This window comes from Oncorhynchus mykiss, chromosome 25 (genome assembly GCF_057628025.1).
Source record: "Oncorhynchus mykiss isolate SJ-2025 chromosome 25, ASM5762802v1, whole genome shotgun sequence".
NCBI lineage: Eukaryota > Metazoa > Chordata > Actinopteri > Salmoniformes > Salmonidae > Oncorhynchus > Oncorhynchus mykiss.
This window is the reverse complement of record NC_143046.1, coordinates 41,907,809-41,929,034: the sequence shown is the minus strand read 5'-3', so window position 1 is coordinate 41,929,034 and position 21,226 is coordinate 41,907,809. Positions and strand designations below refer to the sequence as shown.

The 21,226-nt window shown below is 42.5% G+C and overlaps 1 protein-coding gene across 2 annotated transcripts in view; it reads left to right on the top strand.

The window, feature by feature from the left end:
- LOC110505189 (tenomodulin) overlaps positions 1–20,325 on the top strand; it is a 113,680-nt gene extending 93,355 nt beyond the window's left edge. The window contains exons 4-7 of one of the 2 annotated variants that reach the window (XM_021584228.3): positions 3,394–3,501; positions 10,916–11,078; positions 11,572–11,678; positions 18,981–20,325. In XM_021584228.3, the coding sequence (XP_021439903.1) occupies positions 3,394–3,501; positions 10,916–11,078; positions 11,572–11,678; positions 18,981–19,190 (588 nt within the window). In that variant the 3' untranslated portion in view covers positions 19,191–20,325. Of the gene's footprint in view, positions 1–3,393; positions 3,502–10,915; positions 11,079–11,571; positions 11,679–18,520; positions 18,695–18,980 lie in introns of those variants that run through there. The other variant, XM_090219944.1, reaches the window with a different exon arrangement.
- Positions 20,326–21,226: the final 901 nt, after the last annotated feature.

Below are 21,226 nucleotides of genomic sequence, written 5' to 3'. Positions count from 1 at the left end.
TGATTCAATCTAAGGCACGGATCCCTTTTTATGTGAAGTCTTCCAGGTTACCTTTATGAGCAACACACAGTACCTCGTCATATCAATCCAGATTCTATACTGCAATTATCTGCTTTACATTTAGTCATGAAATAATCTATATTTTCCTTAAACTACATACTGTTTCTCAGATATTCCAATATCCAAAGATTACATTGTTTATTGTTTACGGCAAGCAACATTAATCCTAGGTTGTGTCCATTAGGCTCAAAACAGAGGGAAATGGACTAAAAGAGGAAGGCACTACCTTTAGTTGTCCAAAAACAAACAATCTTTTATATTTTCCATTGTGAAATGTTTTTTTTCCAGTTTTGTGCCTTAAATGTGCACGACCCTGAACACGACTGTGAATGAAAGGAAATCACAAACAGGTGAGGTGAGGTGAGGTTCAGCGACTCAGAGATAATATTTCATGGCATGGGTTTAGGGCCCCCTTTAACAGGAGCTGAGGGGAGAGCGTGGAGTTAATAGCTGATCATTTATTAAAGGTAGAATGAGCATCCATGTTTTTTTTCCTCAACACATTACCTGGGCTGACAAGATGCTAGATGCGGGAAGAGATGGTAATATAGAGCCCAAGTGACAATGAATCGTACAGTGTCCCCTAACCTTTCTCTGCAATGACAATGCAATGAGCCCTCCAATCAAATCATTGTTCAGTTGGAAAGCTTAAAGCTATCAGTATACGTGTAGCATGTTTAATCAGGGGTGAATAGTGAGCCGGTATTCTGACATTATTTTATAAACCTTGCATCCTTTTCCCATTTATTATCCCCATAATGATGTGTATTTTCTTTCTTTTCCGGTTGACCAACTCTGTTAATTATTGCATCACATCCCGAGATTGTCCTTTTCCTCTCTCTGTAGTGGTGCTCGCCATTACAGTGAAATAAACAGGGGCTCATCACAATAAAGTCAGGCGTAAACATTATACTTCTCTGTCGGCGACTGCTATTGTCGCGCTTTAAAGACAATTACAGACAAGAGGATTCTGACAGGCTTCACATCGTGTCGTCGTGTGTGACCTCTAAAGACTAGTGGAATAGAACTTCTGTATTTCCAAGTTAACGCTCATTTAAAGACGTCAGAAAGGTGTTCGAGCTCTACGCCATGTCGATGTAATTCAATTACGATTGAATCGAGTCCATTTTCACGCCACCACTTATCGTGATACAATGTTAAGGCGAGCGTGGCCGGTGAAGATCCGCCACTCTATTCTCATATGACTCTGGTAGCCCTAGAGACGGCACGAGTTACAATCTCATATGCTTTCGTAGGCTTTCAGACTTATTCCAGCAGAACTACTTAGTCAAACAGATACTTGCACACAAAGATAATTAACAGATATGTCTGCTTTGTTGAAATAGGCTTTCTCCTGTCGTCATCAAACTGAAAAGGCCCTGCATTCCACAAGTTGCGGGGGGGTCATCAATGGAGCTGAAAAGACTGGCTCTTCAATAGGCTGCACAGATTAAGAGAGTGACAGGAACCTATGACTGACTAATTCAGCGGAGGCAGCCTCCATAGAAACACTGGATGCACTCCAAATATCACCCTATGCCATAAACAGTAACTTCAGAAAGTATTCACACCCCTTGAACTTTTCCACATTTTGTTGTGTTACAAAGTGGGATTAAAATGGACTTGCATGTATTTTTTTGTGTGAACAATGTACACAAAATACGAATCATAAATATGAATCATAAAACACTGATATATCTTGACTAGATAAGTGTTCAACCTCCGGAGTCAATACATGTTAGAATCACCTTTGGCAGCAATTACAGCTGTGTCTTTCTGGGTGCGTCTCTAAGAACTTTGCACATCTGGATTGTACAATATTTGCACATTTATTATTTTTTTAAATCTTCAAGCTCTGTCCAGTTGGTTATTGATCATTGCTAGACAGCCATTTAAGTCTTGCCACAGATTTTCAAGCCGAGGCCACTCAGGAACATTCAATGTCGTCTTGGTAAGCAACTCCAGTGTATATTTGGCCTTGTCTTTGCCGATGACAAGCATAACCATAACATGATGCAGCCACCACCATGCTTGAAAATTTGAAGAGTGGTACTCACTGATGAATTGTGTTGGATTTGCCCCAAACATAACATTTTGTAATCAGTACAAAAAGTTCATTGTTAATTTTGCAGTATTATTACTTTAGTTCCTTGTTGCAAACAGGATACATGTTTTGGAATATTTGTATTCTGTCAGGCTTCCTTCTTTCACTCTGTCATTTAGGATAGTATTGTGGAGTAACTACAATGTCGTTGAACCATCTTCAGTTTCCTCCTATTACAGCCATTAAACTCTGTAACTGTTTTAAAGTCACCATTGGTCTTATGGTGAAATCCTTAAGCGGTTTCCTACCTCTCTGGCAACTGAGTTAGGAAAGACGCCTGCATCTTTGTAGTGACTGGGTGTATTGATACACCATCCAAAGTGTAATTAATAACTTCACCATGCTCAAAGGGATATTAAATGCCTGCTTTTTTTATCCATCAAGCAGTAGGTGACCTTCTTTGCGAGGCTTTGTAAGGTCCCTCAGTCACTGCTTGACTGAGGGACCTTGCAGATAATTGTATGTGTGGGGTACAAAAGATGAGGCAGTCATTCAAAAATCATGTTGAACACTATTATTGCACACAGTGAGTCAATTGAACTTATTATGTGTTATTATTATTAAGCACAGGTTTTATAAATATTGCCATAACAAAGGGGTTGAATATTTATTGACTCAAGACATTTCATTTTAATTCATGTTAAAAAAGAAATACAAACATAATTCCCATTTGATATTGTGGGGTATTGTGTGTTGGCTAGTGACACCTAATCTCAATTGAATCAATTTTAAATTCAGGCTGTATCACAACAACATGTGAAAAAAGTCAAGGGGTGTTGATGCTTTCTGAAGGCACTATCAAGGGAAAAGGGTACCATTTGGGATGCAACTGCTGCTTCGCCCTAGGATATGTCGCTTGGCTTTCCTGCTTGAGATATCCTCTCTATCAAGTAATGTTTAGCCTGGATGAACCCCTCATTTTTTACTCAATCTCTTCTAAAAGTGAGGCTTGTGTTGTAGGAGATAAATTGTCTTTGAATGTGCTGTAATCTAGAAGGAGGTAGAAAAAAGGTAGAAGGAGAAAAACAAAGAAAGAAACTCAAAAGGCACCCTCATTAGGTTCTAATATCTGCTAGTTATTAAGAGCTTAGGTTTTTCTTCAAGAGACTGAAGAAACATTTAGAAAAATGATATCGCCCCATCACCATGCTGTTCCACATCACAGACAAAATAATAAACGATACATATCAGAATTTTATATTATTCCATCTCGCTTTTTCCGCTCAAAGGGAATCACAGGTATCCGGTTCGCCAAACATCAGAGGTGTTACATCAAGACCCAGACCAGGGAGCTTCCCAAAGTGACAGAGGTGGCGACCTTGAACACAGAGATACCGGTACAGTATGAATATCTGCATCTCTCTGACTCAATATGTGTGTGTGCGTGTGTGTGTGTGTGTGTGTGTGTGTGTGTGTGTGTGTGTGTGTGTGTGTGTGTGTGTGTGTGTGTGTGTGTGTGTGTGTGTGTGTGTGTGTGTGTGTGGAGGAAAATATGTATTTTGCAGGGGTAGTAGGAATAAAACAGAGAAGAGGAGTCGGAGAGCTGCGCTCAAACACTCATCCTGACCTCCGCCCTCTCCCGCTGAAGTATAATCTCTGTCTCCAGCACACAGGAAACCGTCTGAAAGCTGCCCGCAAACCCACCAAACCCCCTTTGTGGATCACATCAAATGGTGTTTGCTGTCAATCTTGAACTAATATGCATTTGTAATCATACTCCTCCAAAGGCTTGACCAAAATAGCCTAAAGGGGTAAGTGTGAACGAGAACGTAAGAGAGGGATCTGAGGAAGAGGTATAAGCCATTAAAGGGTGCGTGCATTTCTTCGAGCGATTCATTTCACTTCTCCTGGCATAAGAGCCGTATATGAAGTTCGGCAGATGAATGCCTCACAAAATATTTTTAGCCTCTACCATCCTCCACTCTCATTTACATTTTACAGATGGCAATTACCAGCTAAATCGTAAAAAAAAAAAATGTTTTTAAATGTTGCTCCATCGTCTTGCCAAGTAAATCCCAGATATCCCTTTCCGACTTTAGGAACACAAGCTGTTTAGACGGAGAACCAGACTGCATCCCCTTCTCTGTCATCTTTTGATTGTCTGGTCCCTGTTTACAGATAGTAATTGTCCAGCCTGCACCATATTCCCTTTCGTTGTTGTCTTCTTTTGCACATGAAGCTGAAGCACATGAAGTTGAAGTCGGAAGTTTACATACACATAGGTGGGAGTCATTAAAACTCGTTTTTCAACCACTCCACACATTTATTGACAACAAACTATAGTTTTGGTAAGTCGTTCAGGACATCTACTTTGTGTATGACACAATAATTTTTACAACAATTGTTTACAGACAGATTATTTCACTTGTAATTCACTGTATCACAATTCCAGTGGGTCAGAAGTTTACATACACTAAATTGACTGTGCGTTTAAACAGCTTGGAAAATTCCAGAAAATGATGTCATGGCTTTAGAAGCTTCTGATAAGCTTATTTATATCAGTTGAGGTATTTCAAGGCCTACCTTCAAACTCAGTGCCTCTTTGCTTGACATCATGGGGAAATCAGTCAAGACTTGAAAAATTGTAGACGTCCACAAGTCTGGCAAGTCTGGTTCATCCTTGGGAGCAATTTCTAAATGCCTGAAGGTACTACGTTCATCTGTACAAACAATAGTACACAAGCATAAACACCATGGGACCACGCAGCCATCATACTGCTCAGGAAGGAGAAGCGTTCTGTCTCCTAGAGATGAACGTACTTTGGTGTGAAAAGTGCAAATAAATTCCAGAACAACAGCAAAGGACCTTGTGAAGATGCTGGAGGAAACAGGTACAAAGTATCTATATCCAAAGTAAACAGGTCCTATATCATCAGAACCTGAAAGGAAGCTCAGCAAGGAAAAAGCCACTGCTCCAAAACCGCCATAATAAAGTCAGACTACTATTTGCAACTGCACATGGGAACAAAGATCGTATTTTTTGGAGAAATGTCCTCTGGTCTGATGAAACAAATATATAACTGTTTGGCCATAATGACCATCGTTAATGTTTGGAGGAAAAAGGGGGAGGCTTGCAAGAAAAAATGTTTAAAAACAATATGGGGATGAAGTAGGTAGATTGGGTGGGATATTTACAGAGTGAGCTGAGATAAGGCGGTGCTTTACCAAGCATAGACTCATAGATGACCTGGAGCCAGTGGGTTTGGCGACGAATATGTAGCGAGTGCCAGCCGACTAGAGCATACAGGTCGCAGGGGTGGGTGGTATAAGGGGCTTTGGTGACAAAAAGGATGGCACTGTGATAGACTGCATCCAGTTTGCTGAGTATAGTATTGGAAGCTATTTTGAAAAATGACATCGCCGAAGTCGAAGATTGGTAGGATAGTCAGTTTTATGGAGGGTATGTTTAGCGGCGTGAGTGAAGGAGGCTTTGTTGCGAAATAGGAAGTTGATTCTAGATTTAATTTTAGATTGGAGATGTTTAGTATGAGTCTGGAAGGAGAGTTTAAAGTCCAGCCAGACACTTAAGTATTTGTAGTTGTCCACATATTCTAAGTCAGAACCGTCCAGAGTAGTGATGAAAGTCGGGCGGGCGGGTGCGGGCAGCGAACGGTTGAAAAGCATGCATTTGGTTTTACTAGCGTCTAAGAGCAGTTGGAGGCCAGGGAAGGGGTGTTGTATGGCATTGAAGATTGTTTGGAGGTAAGTTAACAGTGTCCAAAGAAGGGCCAGATGTATACAGAATGGTGTCGTCTGCGTAGAGGTGGATCAGGGAATCACTCGCAGCAAGAACGACATCGTTGATATATACAGAGAACAGAGTCGGCCCAAGAATTGAACCCTGTGGTACCCCCAAAGAGACTGCCAGAGGTCCGGACAACAGGCCCTCCGATTTGACACACTGAACTCTGTCTGAGAAGTAGTTGGTGAACCAGGCGAGGCAGTCATTTGAGAAATGTTACAACCGTGTGAACCACAGAGTGGTTCATTAAAAACAAAACAGCTTATGCTGCTGCTCAGCTCATCCAAGCTGCGGGCTATGTGAATGTGGGCTCAGTGGTGGACGTCTGGGGCCTCAGATTCTCAGAGGTGAGGTGAAAACAATGTAGCCAGTGAGGGATCTGCGAGTGGCTGATAAGGAAATAAAGCACCCGGGGAGTAGAACCAGGTGACAAACATGAATTGTTTGCCGCCGGTATCTTCGGCCATTTTCACTTTGCTCCTCGTATGAAATGATGGGAGGCTGTAATCCCTGAGCCTCCCCTAGTTTCCCTCCAGTCTTGAAGCTGATGAAATTCCCGTTGTCCTCCTCCTTCAGACAGTAGAATAGTGTGTTATTGGATCTCTTCTTCCTCCTCAGGGTAACCACTTAATATGTATTGCCACAGCCAACCTAGCTGGCAAGGAAACCTCCCACTCAGATAAAACACAAACAAATGCCAAACAATGCATGGAAAAACAACACATTCTTGGAATTATATGTAGGTAGGTAAATGTCATATGACTAAAACAAAAAGTTGTGTGTCATTTTGAACATGCGGAGCATTCACATGATTAAAAGTGTGGGTAACACTTTACTTGACACCCAGCGTCATAACACATTATGACACGGTCATAACCATGTCATGTGTCATAGCTGCTGACATAACTTGTTATAATATGGTCATAAAACACTGTCATGACAGATATATTTACACCTGTTGTGACATATAGTGAAGTGTTATTTTACGGCTGGTTATGACACCTACATAAGAGTGTCAAAACCCACAAAACCTACCACACAAGGCAAAACATTCCATTACACCATAGCTTATGTCGCAACATTGTTATACAAATTATTATTTTTTGAACATGTGAAATTATCATTTTAATTGGCACACATTGATGTCAGACATGCACCTACCCCAATGCTCTGTTGCTAATGACTGGGTTAAATGCAGGAGCAGATATCAGGAGCAGGTCAAGACACACTCTTTCTGACTGATGAGTCGGAAGTTTACATACACCTTAGCCAAATACATTTAAACTCAGTTTTTCACAATTCCTGACATTTAATCCTAGTATAAAGTCCCTGTCTTAGGTCAGTTAGGATCACCACTTTATTTTAAGAATGTGAAATTTCAGAATAATAGTAGAGAGAATGATTTATGTCAGCTTTTATTTATTTCATCACATTCCCAGTGGGTCAGAAATGTACATACACTCAATTATTATTTGGTAGTATTGCCTTTAAGTTGTGTAACTTGGGTCAAACGTTTCGGGTAGCCTTCCACAAGCTTCCCACAATAAGTTGGGTTAATTTTAGCCCATTCCTCCTGACAGAGCTGGTGTAACTGAGTCAGGTTTGTAGCCTCCTTGCTCGCAGATGCTTTTCCAGTTCTGTCCACACATTTTCTATAGGATTGAGGTCAGTGATGGACACTCCAACCCTAACCCTTAAGCCATTTTGCCACAACTTTGGAAGTATGCTTGGGGTCATTGTCCATTTGGAAGACCCATTTGCGACCAAGCTTTAACTTCCTGACTGATGTCTTGAGATGTTGCTTCAATATGTCCACATCATTTTCCTACCTCATGATGATCTATTTTGTGAAGTGCACCAGTCCCTCCTGCAGCAAAGCACCCCCACAACATGATTCTGCCACCCCCGTGCTTCACGGTTGGGATGGTTTTCTTCAGCATGCAAGCCTCCTCCTTTGCCCTCCAAACGCAACGATGGTCATTATGGCCAAACAGTTCTATTTTTGTTACATCAGACCAGAGAAATTTCTCCAAAAAGTACCATCTTTGTCCCCATGTGGAGTTGCAAACTGTAGTCTGGCTTTTTTATGGTTGGTTTGGAGCAGTGGCTTCTTCCTTGCTGAGTGGCCTTTCAGGTTCTGTCGATACAGGGCCTGTTTTACTTTGGATATAGATACTTTGTACCTGTTTCCTCCAGCATCTTCACAAGGTCCTTTCCTGTTGTTCTGGAATTGATTTGCACTTTTCGCACCAAAGTACGTTCATCTCTAGGAGACAGAACGCGTCTCCTTCCTGAGCAGTATGACGGCTGCGTCGTCCCATGGTGTTTATGCTTGCGTACTATTGTTTGTACAGATAAACGTGGTACCTTCGGGCATTTGGAAATTGCTCCCAAGGATGAACGAGACTTGTTGAGGTCTACAATTTTTTTTCTGACTTCTTGGCTGATTTCTTTAGATTTTTCCATGATGTCAAGCAAAGAGGCACTGAGTTTGAAGGTAGGCCTTGAAATACATCCCCTGGTACACCTCCAATTGACTCAAATGATGTCAATTAGCCTATCAGAAGCTTCTAAAGCCATGACATAATTTTCGGGAATTTTCCAAGCTGTTTAAAGGCACAGGCAATTTAGTGTATGTAAATTTCTGACCCACTGGAATTGTGATTCAGTGAATTATAAGTTAAATAATCTGTCGGTAACAATAGTTGGAAAAATTACTTGTGTCATACACAAAGGTCCTAACCCACTTGCCAAAACTAGACGGGTTTTAATGACTCCAACCTAAGTGTATGTAAACTTCCGACTTCAACTGTAAGGGCATGTATGTGATAGGCATATCTGGCTTATATGATTATAATGGTCAAAATGCCTCTTGATCGTCTCAAAGTGTATTTTAATAATCCAAGTGAAGTGACACAGAATGGTCATAATGCTTCATGACAGTGTCATAAAGTGTGTTTTCTTTTAAATATGATGAAAAAAACATGACTGAAGAGAATTAATTACAACAACAAAAAAGGATTTAAGACGAACTTTCAAACAAAAGGAATCTTCTTGGCAGGGAGAAAACTATTTTGAATAAATGTTGGTTTTTACACTCTTATGTAGGTGTCATTACCAACCATAAAATAGTGCAATATGTCACAACAGGTATAAATATATGGGTCATGACATTGTTATGTCAAGTAAAGTGTTACCAAAATGTGCCATGGCTTTATCCAGGGTCTTATGGTGTCATGAGAAAATATGCATTGATCAATGACAAACACAAGTGACCTACAGTATGAGCTTGAGTCACAAAGTTGCACCCTTAAGACATTATAGCGAGAGAGGGCAAGTGTATGTTCATTACAGCATGACACTGAATGTGGCTCCAAGCTATAGTAAATAAATAATTTGTCTGACATCTAATACAAAATATCTTTACTTAAGAGATGTCCAATATTAGATACAAGACAGCTTCATTTATGATATAACTGCATCATGAAATCATTATCGTCTTTGTACTTGTCAATTGGTCTTTTTAAATCACTATTCCACACTAGCCGTGATAAACTTAAATATTTCCCAGAGAGCGGTCTCCCTTTGCAACTTATTGGTCTTGTGTCTCAGCTGCAAAGTAAAAGTCCTATTACAGTGCTCTGTGTCGTGACCTCCATTTCCTAATTTCGGGAAGGTTTCCTTAGTTGCTCCTCTTCAGCGGTTCTGCAGTCCAATTAGAGAGGTCTGTTTGTGTTTCCTGGCCTTCATTTTAATTTCTGTAGTTCAGGAGGAGCGAACGCCGCCAGAGTCCCCTAGTCCTCCTCTGAGTCGTCATTAGCTTAGCCCGATCCAGACCAGGCAAAAAATGAACTGGGAAAAAAGAGTGAGAGCAAACTGTCAAAGGCTTGACTGCTTGTCTAAGCGCAAACTAGCACTTGAGTGGCCACGCCGCTAAGCTAGGTTTTCTTTCATCTGGCCGGAATGGGGTGCGAGTTCATCTCCGCAGGCTCATTGATGGCATGTCACTTCACAACAAACAGTTACAGCGAGACTGTAGCGCAGACCGTAAATTAGAATAAAGCGAGAATCAGCGAGGGGTGAGAAGGGAAAGGAGGGAGAGTCGAGAGTGCACAACCTAATATAAATGATACCGGCTCCAACCATAGCCCGGGGATCCTACATCAAGATCAACTAATGTGCAATTAAGCTTCAGACTAGGAGAGAATCACCTTGTAAAAACATTTGTCAAGTAAACTGTTTTGCTGTTCTCTCCAGCTGCTAATTAACGAGGCACTGGGAAGAGGGGTTTGTTTGCCGATGTATTTACATATACATAAAGAAACACATCAGGCACGGTAGTGGAATGCGGCATTGCCAAAGCCACTTTTATACATCTCTTAGATAGCAGTGACACGTATTCCCTGTCATTAAGCACTAATAGTTTACTTTACAGCTCATGAACTACAGTATAAACAAATTAAGCATGTCGCTAGTGCTGTGAGCTGAATGCGGTATTAAGGGGATGTGTGAGGGAAGAGGACGCTATGCTTTATTATTGTGTCTGTCGGATTTAACGATATTGCAGCCTTTCGTGGCACAATAAAGTAGAAAGCACTAGAAAGTTGTTTTCAAAGTCAAATCTATGCCCGTTGTTGGATTCTTGTGTTGTTGTTGTGAGGGAGAAAGGGCGAGGAGGAAGTCCAGGCTAGTGGGAGTCAGCAGGAGGCAGGAAGTGGCGGTACTCCCGGTGGGCAATAAGGGGTGGTGAATAAAAGGACGTGGCCAGGGCTTGTGTGCTGTGGCTCTGGGAAGTGGGAGCTGAGAATGCAGAGGGCATAGAACTGAGGGCCTGTGTGTGTGTGTGTGTGTGTGTGTGTGTGTGTGTGTGTGTGTGTGTGTGTGTGTGTGTGTGTGTGTGTGTGTGTGTGTGTGTGTGTGTGTGTGTGTGTGTGTGTGTGTGTGTGTGTGTGTGTGTGTGTGTGTGTGTGTGTGTGTGTGTGTGCGTGTGTGTGTCATCTCCCTGGCAGGTGGGCAACACGGAGGGCATGGACATGCAGGTAGTGGGGGACTCCCAGGTGTGGGTGCCTGCTGAGGAGCCCATCGCTAACCCAGCTTTCCTCTTCAACTCCAAGATCTGGGAGATATGCCAGGAGCTACCCATCTACTGGATCCATCCCTCCCCCATGACAGGTACAGGATCACCGGTGTCTCTCCACTCCTCTCCTCTCTCATTCTCGCAGCACTTTGAAAATGGTGGGATGAGAGATTTCTTTTGTAAAGTTGTATACTGATTGTAAAAATATGTTTTAGGCTTCTTTTTAGCGACCAGAAAAAGATGTCTACCTGGTTGTAATCTGACCGTTTAACAACCAAAATATGACATTGTTCCCAAGCACCTTGACGTTATTATAAAAAGACATCTTACCTGGTTGTAATCTGGTTATGTGCTCTATTCAACCAGAATGGCATCATTATGATATCCCATGCCAGATTCTCTGTACTTTGTACACTGCAACAGTTTAAAGAATGGTAAGCCTCTCAGAAAAACAGCCAGATTCATTTACAGTAGAAGGCAAGCTATTTTCCTTCAGATCGCCTCAAACAGGAGAAAAAAATATGTTTCTGCTGTGATCTGGTAAAGTACATCAACAGCTGTTCTGTGTACTTCCTCCTTTTGGTGCAGATGCTGAGTTCCACGAGGTGGAGGATGATGAGGACATTCCTGATGCTGAGGTCAGAGGTCACCGCGTCGCCCGTGACATCCTGGACCAGGTTCCTGTCAACGACTATGTATGTACTGTACTGGGGCTGCATCTGAAATGGAACCATGTTCTCTACTCTATATCATGCACTTGGTCAAAAGTATACTGAACAAAAATATAAATGCAACATGCAGCAATTTCATGCACTTTCATGCACGCTTGCGTCCCACTCTTCCAAAAGCCAGGGAAATGCAGCGCGGCAAATTCAAATAAATGATATAAAATCAAACTTTCATTAAATCACACATGTAAGATCCTCAATTAAAGCTACACTCGTTGTGAATCCAGCCAACATATCAGATTTTAAAAAGGCTTTTCGGCGAAAGCATAAGAAGCTATTATCTGATGATACCACAACAGTAAACAAAGAGGGTAGCATATTTCAACTCTGCAGGCGCTACACCAATCGTAGAAATAAAATATAAAACATGCCTTACCTTTGACGAGCTTCGTTTGTTGGCACTCCAATATGTCCCATAAACCTCACCTCCTTTTGTTCGATTAATTCCGTCCATATACACTGCTCAAAAAAATTAAGGGAACACTTAAACAACACAATGTAACTCCAAGTCAATCACACTTCTGTGAAATCAAACTGTCCACTTAGGAAGCAACACTAATTGACAATACATTTCACATGCTGTTGTGCAAATGGAATAGAAAACAGGTGGAAATTATAGGCATCCTCAATAAAGGAGTGATTCTGCAGGTGGTGACCAGACCACTTCTCAGTTCCTATGCTTCCTGGCTGATGTTTTGGTCACTTTTGAATGCTGGCGGTGCTTTCACTCTAGTGGTAGCATGAGTCTACAACCCACACAAGTAGTGCAGCTCATCCAGAATGGCACATCAATGCGAGCTGTGGCAAGAAGTTTTGCTGTGTCTGTCAGCGTAGTGTCCAGAGCATGGAGGCGCTACCAGGAGACAGGCCAGTACATCAGGAGACGTGGAGGAGGCCGTAGGAGGGCAACAACCCAGCAGCAGGACCGCTACCTCCGCGTTTGTGCAAGGAGGAGCAGGAGGAGCACTGCCAGAGTCCTGCAAAATGACCTCCAAAATGACCTCCAGCAGGCCACAAATGTGCATGTGTCAGAAACAGACTCCATGAGGGTGGTATGAGGGCCCGACGTCCACAGGTGGGGGTTGTGCTTACAGCCCAACACCGTGCAGGACGTTTGGCATTTGCCAGAGAACACCAAGATTGGCAAATTCGCCACTGGCGCCCTGTGCTCTTCACAGATGAAAGCAGGTTCACACTGAGCACGTGACAGACGTAACAGAGTCTGGAGACGCCGTGGAGAACGTTCTGCTGCCTGCAACATCCTCCAGCATGACCGGTTTGGCGGTGGGTCAGTCATGGTGTGGGGTGGCATTTCTTTGGGGGGGGCCACACAGCCCTCCATGTGCTCGCCAGAGGTAGCCTGACTGCCATTAGGTACCGAGATGAGATCCTCAGACCCCTTGTGAGACCATATGCTGGTGCGGTTGGCCCTGGGTTCCTCCTAATGCAAGACAATGCTAGACCTTATGTGGCTGGAGTGTGTCAGCAGTTCCTGCAAGAGGAAGGCATTAATGCTATGGACTGGCCCGCCCGTTCCCCAGACCTGAATGCAATTGAGCACATCTGGGACATCATGTCTCGCTCCATCCACCATTGCACCACAGACTGTCCAGGAGTTGGCGGATGCTTTAGTCCAGGTCTGGGAGGAGATCCCTCAGGAGACCATCCGCCACCTCATCAGGAGCATGCCCAGCCGTTGTCATACAGGCACTTGGAGGCCACACACACTACTGAGCCTCATTTTGACTTGTTTTTAAGGACATTACATCAAAGTTGGATCAGCCTGTAGTGTGGTTTTCCACTTTAATTTTGAGTGTGACTCCAAATCCAGACCTCCATGGGTAGAAAAATTTGATTTCCATTGATAATTTTTGTGTGATTTTGTTGTCAGCACATTCAACTATGTAAAGAAAAAAGTATTTAATAAGAATATTTCATTCATTCAGATCTAGGATGTGTTATTGTAGTGTTCCCTTTATTTTTTTGAGCAGTGTATATCCAAAATGTATATTTATTTGGCGCGTTTAATCCAGAAAAAAACAGCTTCCAAATTGTGCAACATCACTACAAAATATTTCAAAAGTTGCCAATAAACTTTGCCAAAATATTTCAAACCTATTTTGTAATACAACTTTAGGTATTTTTAAACGTTAATAATCGATCAAATTGAAGACAGGTCTATCTGTGTTCAATACAGGAACACAACAAACCAAGCTACTTTTCAAGTCTTGCGCAACTCTCAACAATGTTACGCAGTTCCTAGATGGCCGTACTTCTTCATTGCACAAATTAATAACCTCAACCAAATTCCAAAGACTGGTGACATCCAGTGGAAGCGGTAGGAACTGAAAACAAGTTCCTAAGAAATATCGTTTGCCAATGAGACTCACTGAACAGACAGAGACCTAAAAAACAAGAAATTCTGAACGGTTAGTCCTCTGGGTTTTGCCTGCTACATAAGTTCTGTTATACTCACAGACATGATTCAAACAGTTTTGGAAACTTCAGGGTGTTTTCTATCCAAATATACTAATAATATGCATATCTTATATTCTTGGCATGAGTAGCAGGAAGTTGAAATTGGGCACGCTATTTATCCAAAAGTGAAAATGCTGCCCCCTATACCTTAAGAAGTTAATAACACCTGCTCTTTCCATGACTTAGACTGACAAGGTGAATCCAGGTGAATGCTATGATCCCTTATTGATGTCACTCGCTAAAATCCCTTATTGATTACAGGTTAAAGAATGATTTTTATGCCTTGAGACAATTGAGACATGGGTTGTGTATGTGTACCATTCAGAGGGTGAATGGACAAAACAAAAGATTTAAGTGCCTTTGAACGGGTTATGGTAGTAGGTGCCAGGCACACAGGTTTGTGTCAAGAACTGCAACTCTACTGGGCTTTTCATGCTCAACAGTTTCCCATATGTGTCAAGAATGGTCCACCACCGAAAGGACATCCAGTGAACTTGACACAACTGTGGAGCATTGGAGTCAACATGTGCCAGCATCCCTGTGGAATGCTTTTGACACCTTGTAGAGTCCATGCCACGGCGAACTGAGGGCAAATGGGGGGGTGCAACTCAATATTAGGAAGGTTTTCCTAATGTTTGATATACTCTGTGCATACAGTAGTTCACTACTTTTGACCTAGTGGATGCACACCAAGACCACACTAGGAGATACGAGCCACGGTGGTGCCTAGTTCTCCTTCGTTTCTTTGTGCATGGAAACCGCTCGTTAATTGATGCTGACTTTCATGGCATAAAACGGACTTGTGTTTGTGTACCACAGGGCATAGAAATTGCTCTATATATCTGTTTAAATGCACTTGCCTTGCTTAAGACTCCATTAATGTCTCTCCATTACTGGAGAGGAATATCTAGCCTTCAAAGGCAGCAACTTTTTCCCTACAGTCTCAGCTGGAGCCTTTCTTGTCTTTTTTCGAGCAAAGGCAGGCATCTAGCGACGTACAAAGCAGCGCTCCCAAGGACACTCATTGCTGAATAGATAACCTACATTTATTAATTATGCCTTAATTATCAAGTCAAGAAAGAAAAGAGTCTAGAGGCCAAAATGCCATATTTTTGTGCATGTGAGCGGCTTAGTACTCTATGATTAATTACCCTTGACACACACGTACACGGAAAGGTAAACATACATACTGGACACACGCACAGACAGCACAGTCAGGTGTGCCAGCATGCACGCACACACACCACAGCCATAATATTAACCTTTATCAGGCTGGACCCCGAAATACCTGCCTGCCTCCATGCACTCTCCTCCTATCCACCTCTCCTCCTCTATTCCTCTCCTCCTCTCTGCTCATCCTCTATGGCTGCAGCTGCAATGCTATGTCCTGTAATTAAAGCATACCAGGAGATGAAACTCGCTCCCCCTTTTTAAGGTAATACTGTACATAGCTAAAGCTCACCCATATTATGGCCACAGCCAGTCAGTGTTTGTGGGCCCGGAAAATAACAAAGGCCTTTGTGACCAACGGAGGGGAGGCGATTCTGACCCCAGCACCCTTCCACCTGATCTGACCTCCACCGTGGCCCCTTGCCTGTCCGCCACTGGAGCCCCTGATTGCGTATTTACGCAAGTTATTTGGGGTGCGGCCTGACTTCTTATTTTTCAACCTGAATAATCATTAGAGTATCAGTGAAAGAGGTGGGTAGATATATGGGGCCAACCTATAGCCAGGGCTGCCACGGTGGAGCATCCGCACGGCGCTGAGGCAGCGGCCCTGGATATCTCTCCAACTGAATAACTTTTCATCCAACATCGCTGGAGGAGCCGCATCACTGTCCTTGACCTAGATAGGGGAAGGATAAGCCTTCAAATATGTTTGGGCAGCGGGGCTCAGTTGGTCAACCCGGCACTCACATGTTCTGGGCCGGTTTTGGGCCAGTTGGAGGTTGGCGGTTAGATGGTTGGTGGTGGGCCATCGTGTGACACGGTACCTCTGCCCAGCCTTCTTTGGCATCCAAAGCTAGCATTGAAACAACACGGCTTTCCATGCATGAGTGGGCAGTGATGGTTCACAGGAAACCGAGGGTAAACAGAGGCTGTAAATACCTCCTCTGCTCCCTAAGCGTAAGCTACACCAAACCGTAAACAGTTACTGCCTGGGCCTGTGTGGTTCAGCTGGTAAGAGCATGGCGAGTGGTGCGAATGATGCCAAGGTCGTGGGTTCATGTCCCACATACTGTACACCTACTAAAAATGTATGCAAGTTGCTTTGGATAAAAGCTAAGTGGCATATTTTACTAATATGTTTAATATTACATTTCCCCTTGAGTTTAACCATTAGAGGTTTCACCCTTGCCTGCATAATGAGAAAATGTGGCTTTTCATGTGGATGATGAGACCACACAATTAGCGTCGGGAGTACAAAGCAGTACCTGCTTCATATTCGTCGTCGCGTCTTGATTCTCTTCCTCCTTATTATTGAATAACTGACTGAAAGTTTTCAACTTGACAGACTGATCAAACCTCTGATATGATGTTATGTGTGAGGTGCCGTTTCGGTGTGTGTCAAAAATCCGACGGAGTCGAGGGTAATGACTTTTACCCATGGTTAATGCTGCTTGATTGTGACGAGCGCAGATTTCCCAGGGTGCCCCATTCCGATCACCGTTGAAGAGGGGAATTTAAAGCCAAAATTATTAATATACGCTTTAAAAAAGGATGCCTCTGATTAATTTGTCTCAGACGTACAATGCCAACCGATTGTCTGTTTGTTTTTGTAATCACCCATTATTTGAATAAATATATTTCCCTTCATTTTCCCTAACTGAAGCTCTGGATTTGGATTTCATACCGTCACAGTTTTAGCTGTGAGGCGGCTGACAAGATTATTGTCTATGTTGTTTCCATAATAGATTGTTGCCTCGCAGCTGATGACTCTAAACTTGACTAAAATCATCCATCAGTAATTGCCCACCAGCCTTTGTCAGAGTCGTAAATCAAACACACCTTTTGCATATCATCTCTTTTTTCTTTCTGAGTTGTTAGTCCCCCATGTTAGGAGTATGCAGTGTTAGTCCATTTATCATCTGTGACAGCAGTTGTGATGGCTGATTCGTGATTTGAATCCTACATACTGCACTGTTTGTGTTGTGTATTTATTATGCTGGCTCCAAAAGTTATGGGAGCCTGAATGTAGCTTAACGCCAGCCACAAACACTAGAGTCCACAACATCTGTGAGACCCTGGGCCATTTAGTACCCTATAAACTATTTCCCGTGACTAATACTGCTTTTCTAGGGAAGTAGCCAAACAACTTCCAGTCCACACTGCCCATAGTTTACAGTAGAGGAGAAATTAGGGTCAGAGCTATGTGTTCCTATGGGTCCCAGGCCTTTTCAAGACTGGGGTGAAACAATGACCTTGCATTGTTCCCCGTCTCAATGGATTTCTGTGAAATTTTGTTTGTCTTCTGTTATGAAAGGCTGACTCATAAGGAAAGCATCAGGTAAAGTCCGAAGGGGGGACAATTGGTCTCTTTCATCAAAGCTATTTAACCAGACAGTGCTGGATTGTCTCTGAAGTTTTAGTCAAATTCACTCAATACAGGAGATTGAAAACGTTGTCAAATGCATGTATCTGTGCAGCTCTGGGAGGGCTTTAAGTGGCACTTCTCTGAGTCCAATTCAGAATTGCCCTCGATCAAAGGCATGGCACTCAGCCCTAACTCCGTCTGGAGAGGGCACGGGCCCGGGGGACTGGCACAATGGAAAAAGCCAAGGGCCATTAATTCTTCCCAATTTACCTTTCGTTTGGGTTTCATTTGGCCCTTATATTAATTCACACCCATTCGGCGCAAGCAAATAAAAGAATCCTTGTTAGTCGATCATTACTTTCCTAATTGCTTTAGGAATGTGCCATCCACTTAAAGTCAAGGTCAGGGGGAGGGCGCCCAAGATGAAGAGCCTCTCATTTGTAGGCTCTAATGGAGGGATGGCGGCCATTTTGGGTCACAGCAGGGGGAGTGGGAGGTCAGAGATGAAAAAAATACTGTAAATTTCCCAGTAAACGGCAGTGTCAGTCACTTTGATTGAATATAGCCCTGGGACAAAGGGGCCGAGGACTCTGGGATGTGAGATGGAGCTTGGAAAGAGTAATGCTAACACTGACATAACAGAAAGGTCAAGGGTATTATATCATGTTTTATGCTCCCGGATCGAGGCGGCCCCGCTTTCCAATGCTATCTTGATCCGTGTGTCACGGTCGAGCGTGGAACCATTTTGACCGTTCATTTCCTTGGACATCCATTTTAATCTTTCTCTTCTGTTTAGTTGCTTCATAGCTTTTTTCTGACCAACGACCGAAGCGAGAACATCGAGTCACCCAATCAAATCCTCTGTCCTGACTGTCCCTGCTCTGGGAGTGCTGCCATTCATCATGTGTGTGACCCTACTTTTGTGTTCTTCACAGGGAAAAGAAAAGGAGATTGATTTTGCTTGATAAATATTTAATTTAAAGTATAAGTGCAGACCTTACTGAACAGAAAATTCTAAAGCCAAAAGATAGAGAAACATTTAGCACTTCATTTTCGAATAAGGAGCTACCGCAGAAGAATAAACCTTGCCAGTGTGGTGTAGGCATTCCACACTGCACCTATACTTCCAATTAAATGTTCTCAAGATCGCTGTGTGTCTTTCTCTCTCCCTGGCTCTCCTTTCTTTGTATCACCTGCCCTTTGAAGCACTTCATTTCTTTCCTTCCTTTCATCGACTTGCCACTTGTCCTTCACAGAGAGACATTGGAGTTGAGCTGGATAACCGTCTAGATGACCGTGGCTACTGCTGCCAGCACTGTCGTCGTGGTTACCGCTATTGCCAGCGCTACTATGAGCCACTGGGGGGTTTTAACCCCTACCCGTACTACTACCAAGGAGGACGTGTCATCTGTCAGATCATTATGCCCTGCAACTGGTGGATCGCCCGTATGCTCGGGAGGATATGATTGGATGGTCAAACTGGATTCACTATGTTTCAGCTCACATGATAGGTGCATTCATGTTAGGCTGGATTTACACCACACGAGGCGTAGCGTCCCAGCAACCACTTTGTGACTTCACCATGTACAACACAGACTTTGGTTCTTGCCAGAATTTGTAATATCTCTACACAAGCATCAGTTATGTTTTGCTAAGGCGAATGCTTGGTGGTGTGTAAACCCAGCCTAGGCCCACCCAAGGCACCAGGTGGGTGGCGTTCGCACATTTGAGGCCATTCCATCAGTGCACACTCAGCCCAACTGGTGCGCTTGGTGAGGTAAAACAAATGCAACCCTTGCTACTCCCCAATCGCTATTCCAAAGCCATTGTGATTGCAAAACATTTATAGTACACAATTGTAATCCATCCTGTCTCAAAAATAAGCAAATTGACTGGCAGTCTTGTCTTCAGTCTAAATTGAGTTTTGGGAGCGTCTGGGCGATATCTCTAAGATCTCCCGAGCTGTTACATTGTGAATGTTTACCTAGCCATCAAATTCTGGTTGTGTGGCCTTGTTGTGTCTGTGCACTGAAGTGCAATTTTGCTTTCAACATGTTTTCAATCAAAGTGCTACGTTTGGCTGTTTCTCTCATTGCTGCATTTCTTTCTCGTTTAATTTTCCTCTTTATGTTTATTATAGGTGGCATGTAACTGACATTCTCTTGCTTGTGGAGCAGACCTGGTTTTAAATAGTATTAGATTTCTATCAAATACTTTGAGCGCTTGATTGAGCCTTCCTGGAGTGACAGATAGGGAATGGTTTGCACTTTTCGGACTATCCCAGTGGTGCGCCATATAATCTCAGTCAAACACAGCTTAAGTATTTAACAAAAAAATATATTTGAACCCAGGTCTGCTTTGAAATATGATAACCAATGATGTATATAGAACTGTAGCCTGCTCACTCTGTCAACCCTTTCTAAATTTAACAAAATTAACATAAATCATTTTTTTGTGAATTATGTATTTTGACTATTGTTACCACAGTTAGCATGTTACCTTGAAATAGTGTTTATTGTATGGATGAGGTATACAAAAACCCTGATTTTACTATCAGAATGAGTCTACTAATTATAATAAAGCAATAGCTATATACATGTATATGTGTCACAACCGTGTGTAGAGGAGGACCAAGGCACAGCGGAGGTTGAGTTCCACATCTTTACTTCTAAGTGAAACTTAAGCAAAACAATAAAAAAAGAAAGAACGAAACGTGACTAAGTGGTGCACATGCACCGACACAAAACAATATCCCACAAAGACAGGCGTGAAACAGCTACTTAAATATGACCCCCAATTAGAGACAACGATTACCAGCTGCCTCTAATTGGAAATCATACAAATCACCAACATAGAAAATAAACTTAGAACACCACATTGAAATAAATAAACTAGATCGCCCCCAGTGACAATATGCTGCATTCTTCTAATTTAACTTGATCATATTTATTTGATGTAAACACATTTTTGTTATTTTATGCAGCATTGTTTTAACTACAATGGCTGTAAATGACTGTAATAGTACCACAGTTCAATTACCATACAGTAATCTTTGCTAATTTTCCCATTTGCTCTAGCTCACGATAAGTATGCTCTGAACAGTGATTCTACCAGCATGGTTAAGCCTACAAGAATAAGAGAGATTTCATGGCTTGACATGCTTAAGTGATCAACAAGTACATACAATTAAAATGTATCTTGAAACTACATTACATCTAATACCCACTCATATCTAGATAAAGAACTGATTTTTACAGTCACAGTGAGTATGGCGATACGGCATCCATATTAGGACATTTTATCCAGTGACTATTGGAGTTTCACCTGACAATTGAGGAACTTCCTAATATGGATGCCAAAGTAAGGTTTCAACTTGCTGAAATTCCAACATAAAGATCAAATGCAATACATTCAAATGGTCCAGTTCTGCAGTTCAAATAACCTTTTTGAGGGTTAATCTATCAGTTACTGTATGTCCTGACTCCAAAATTGGTTGATTGAT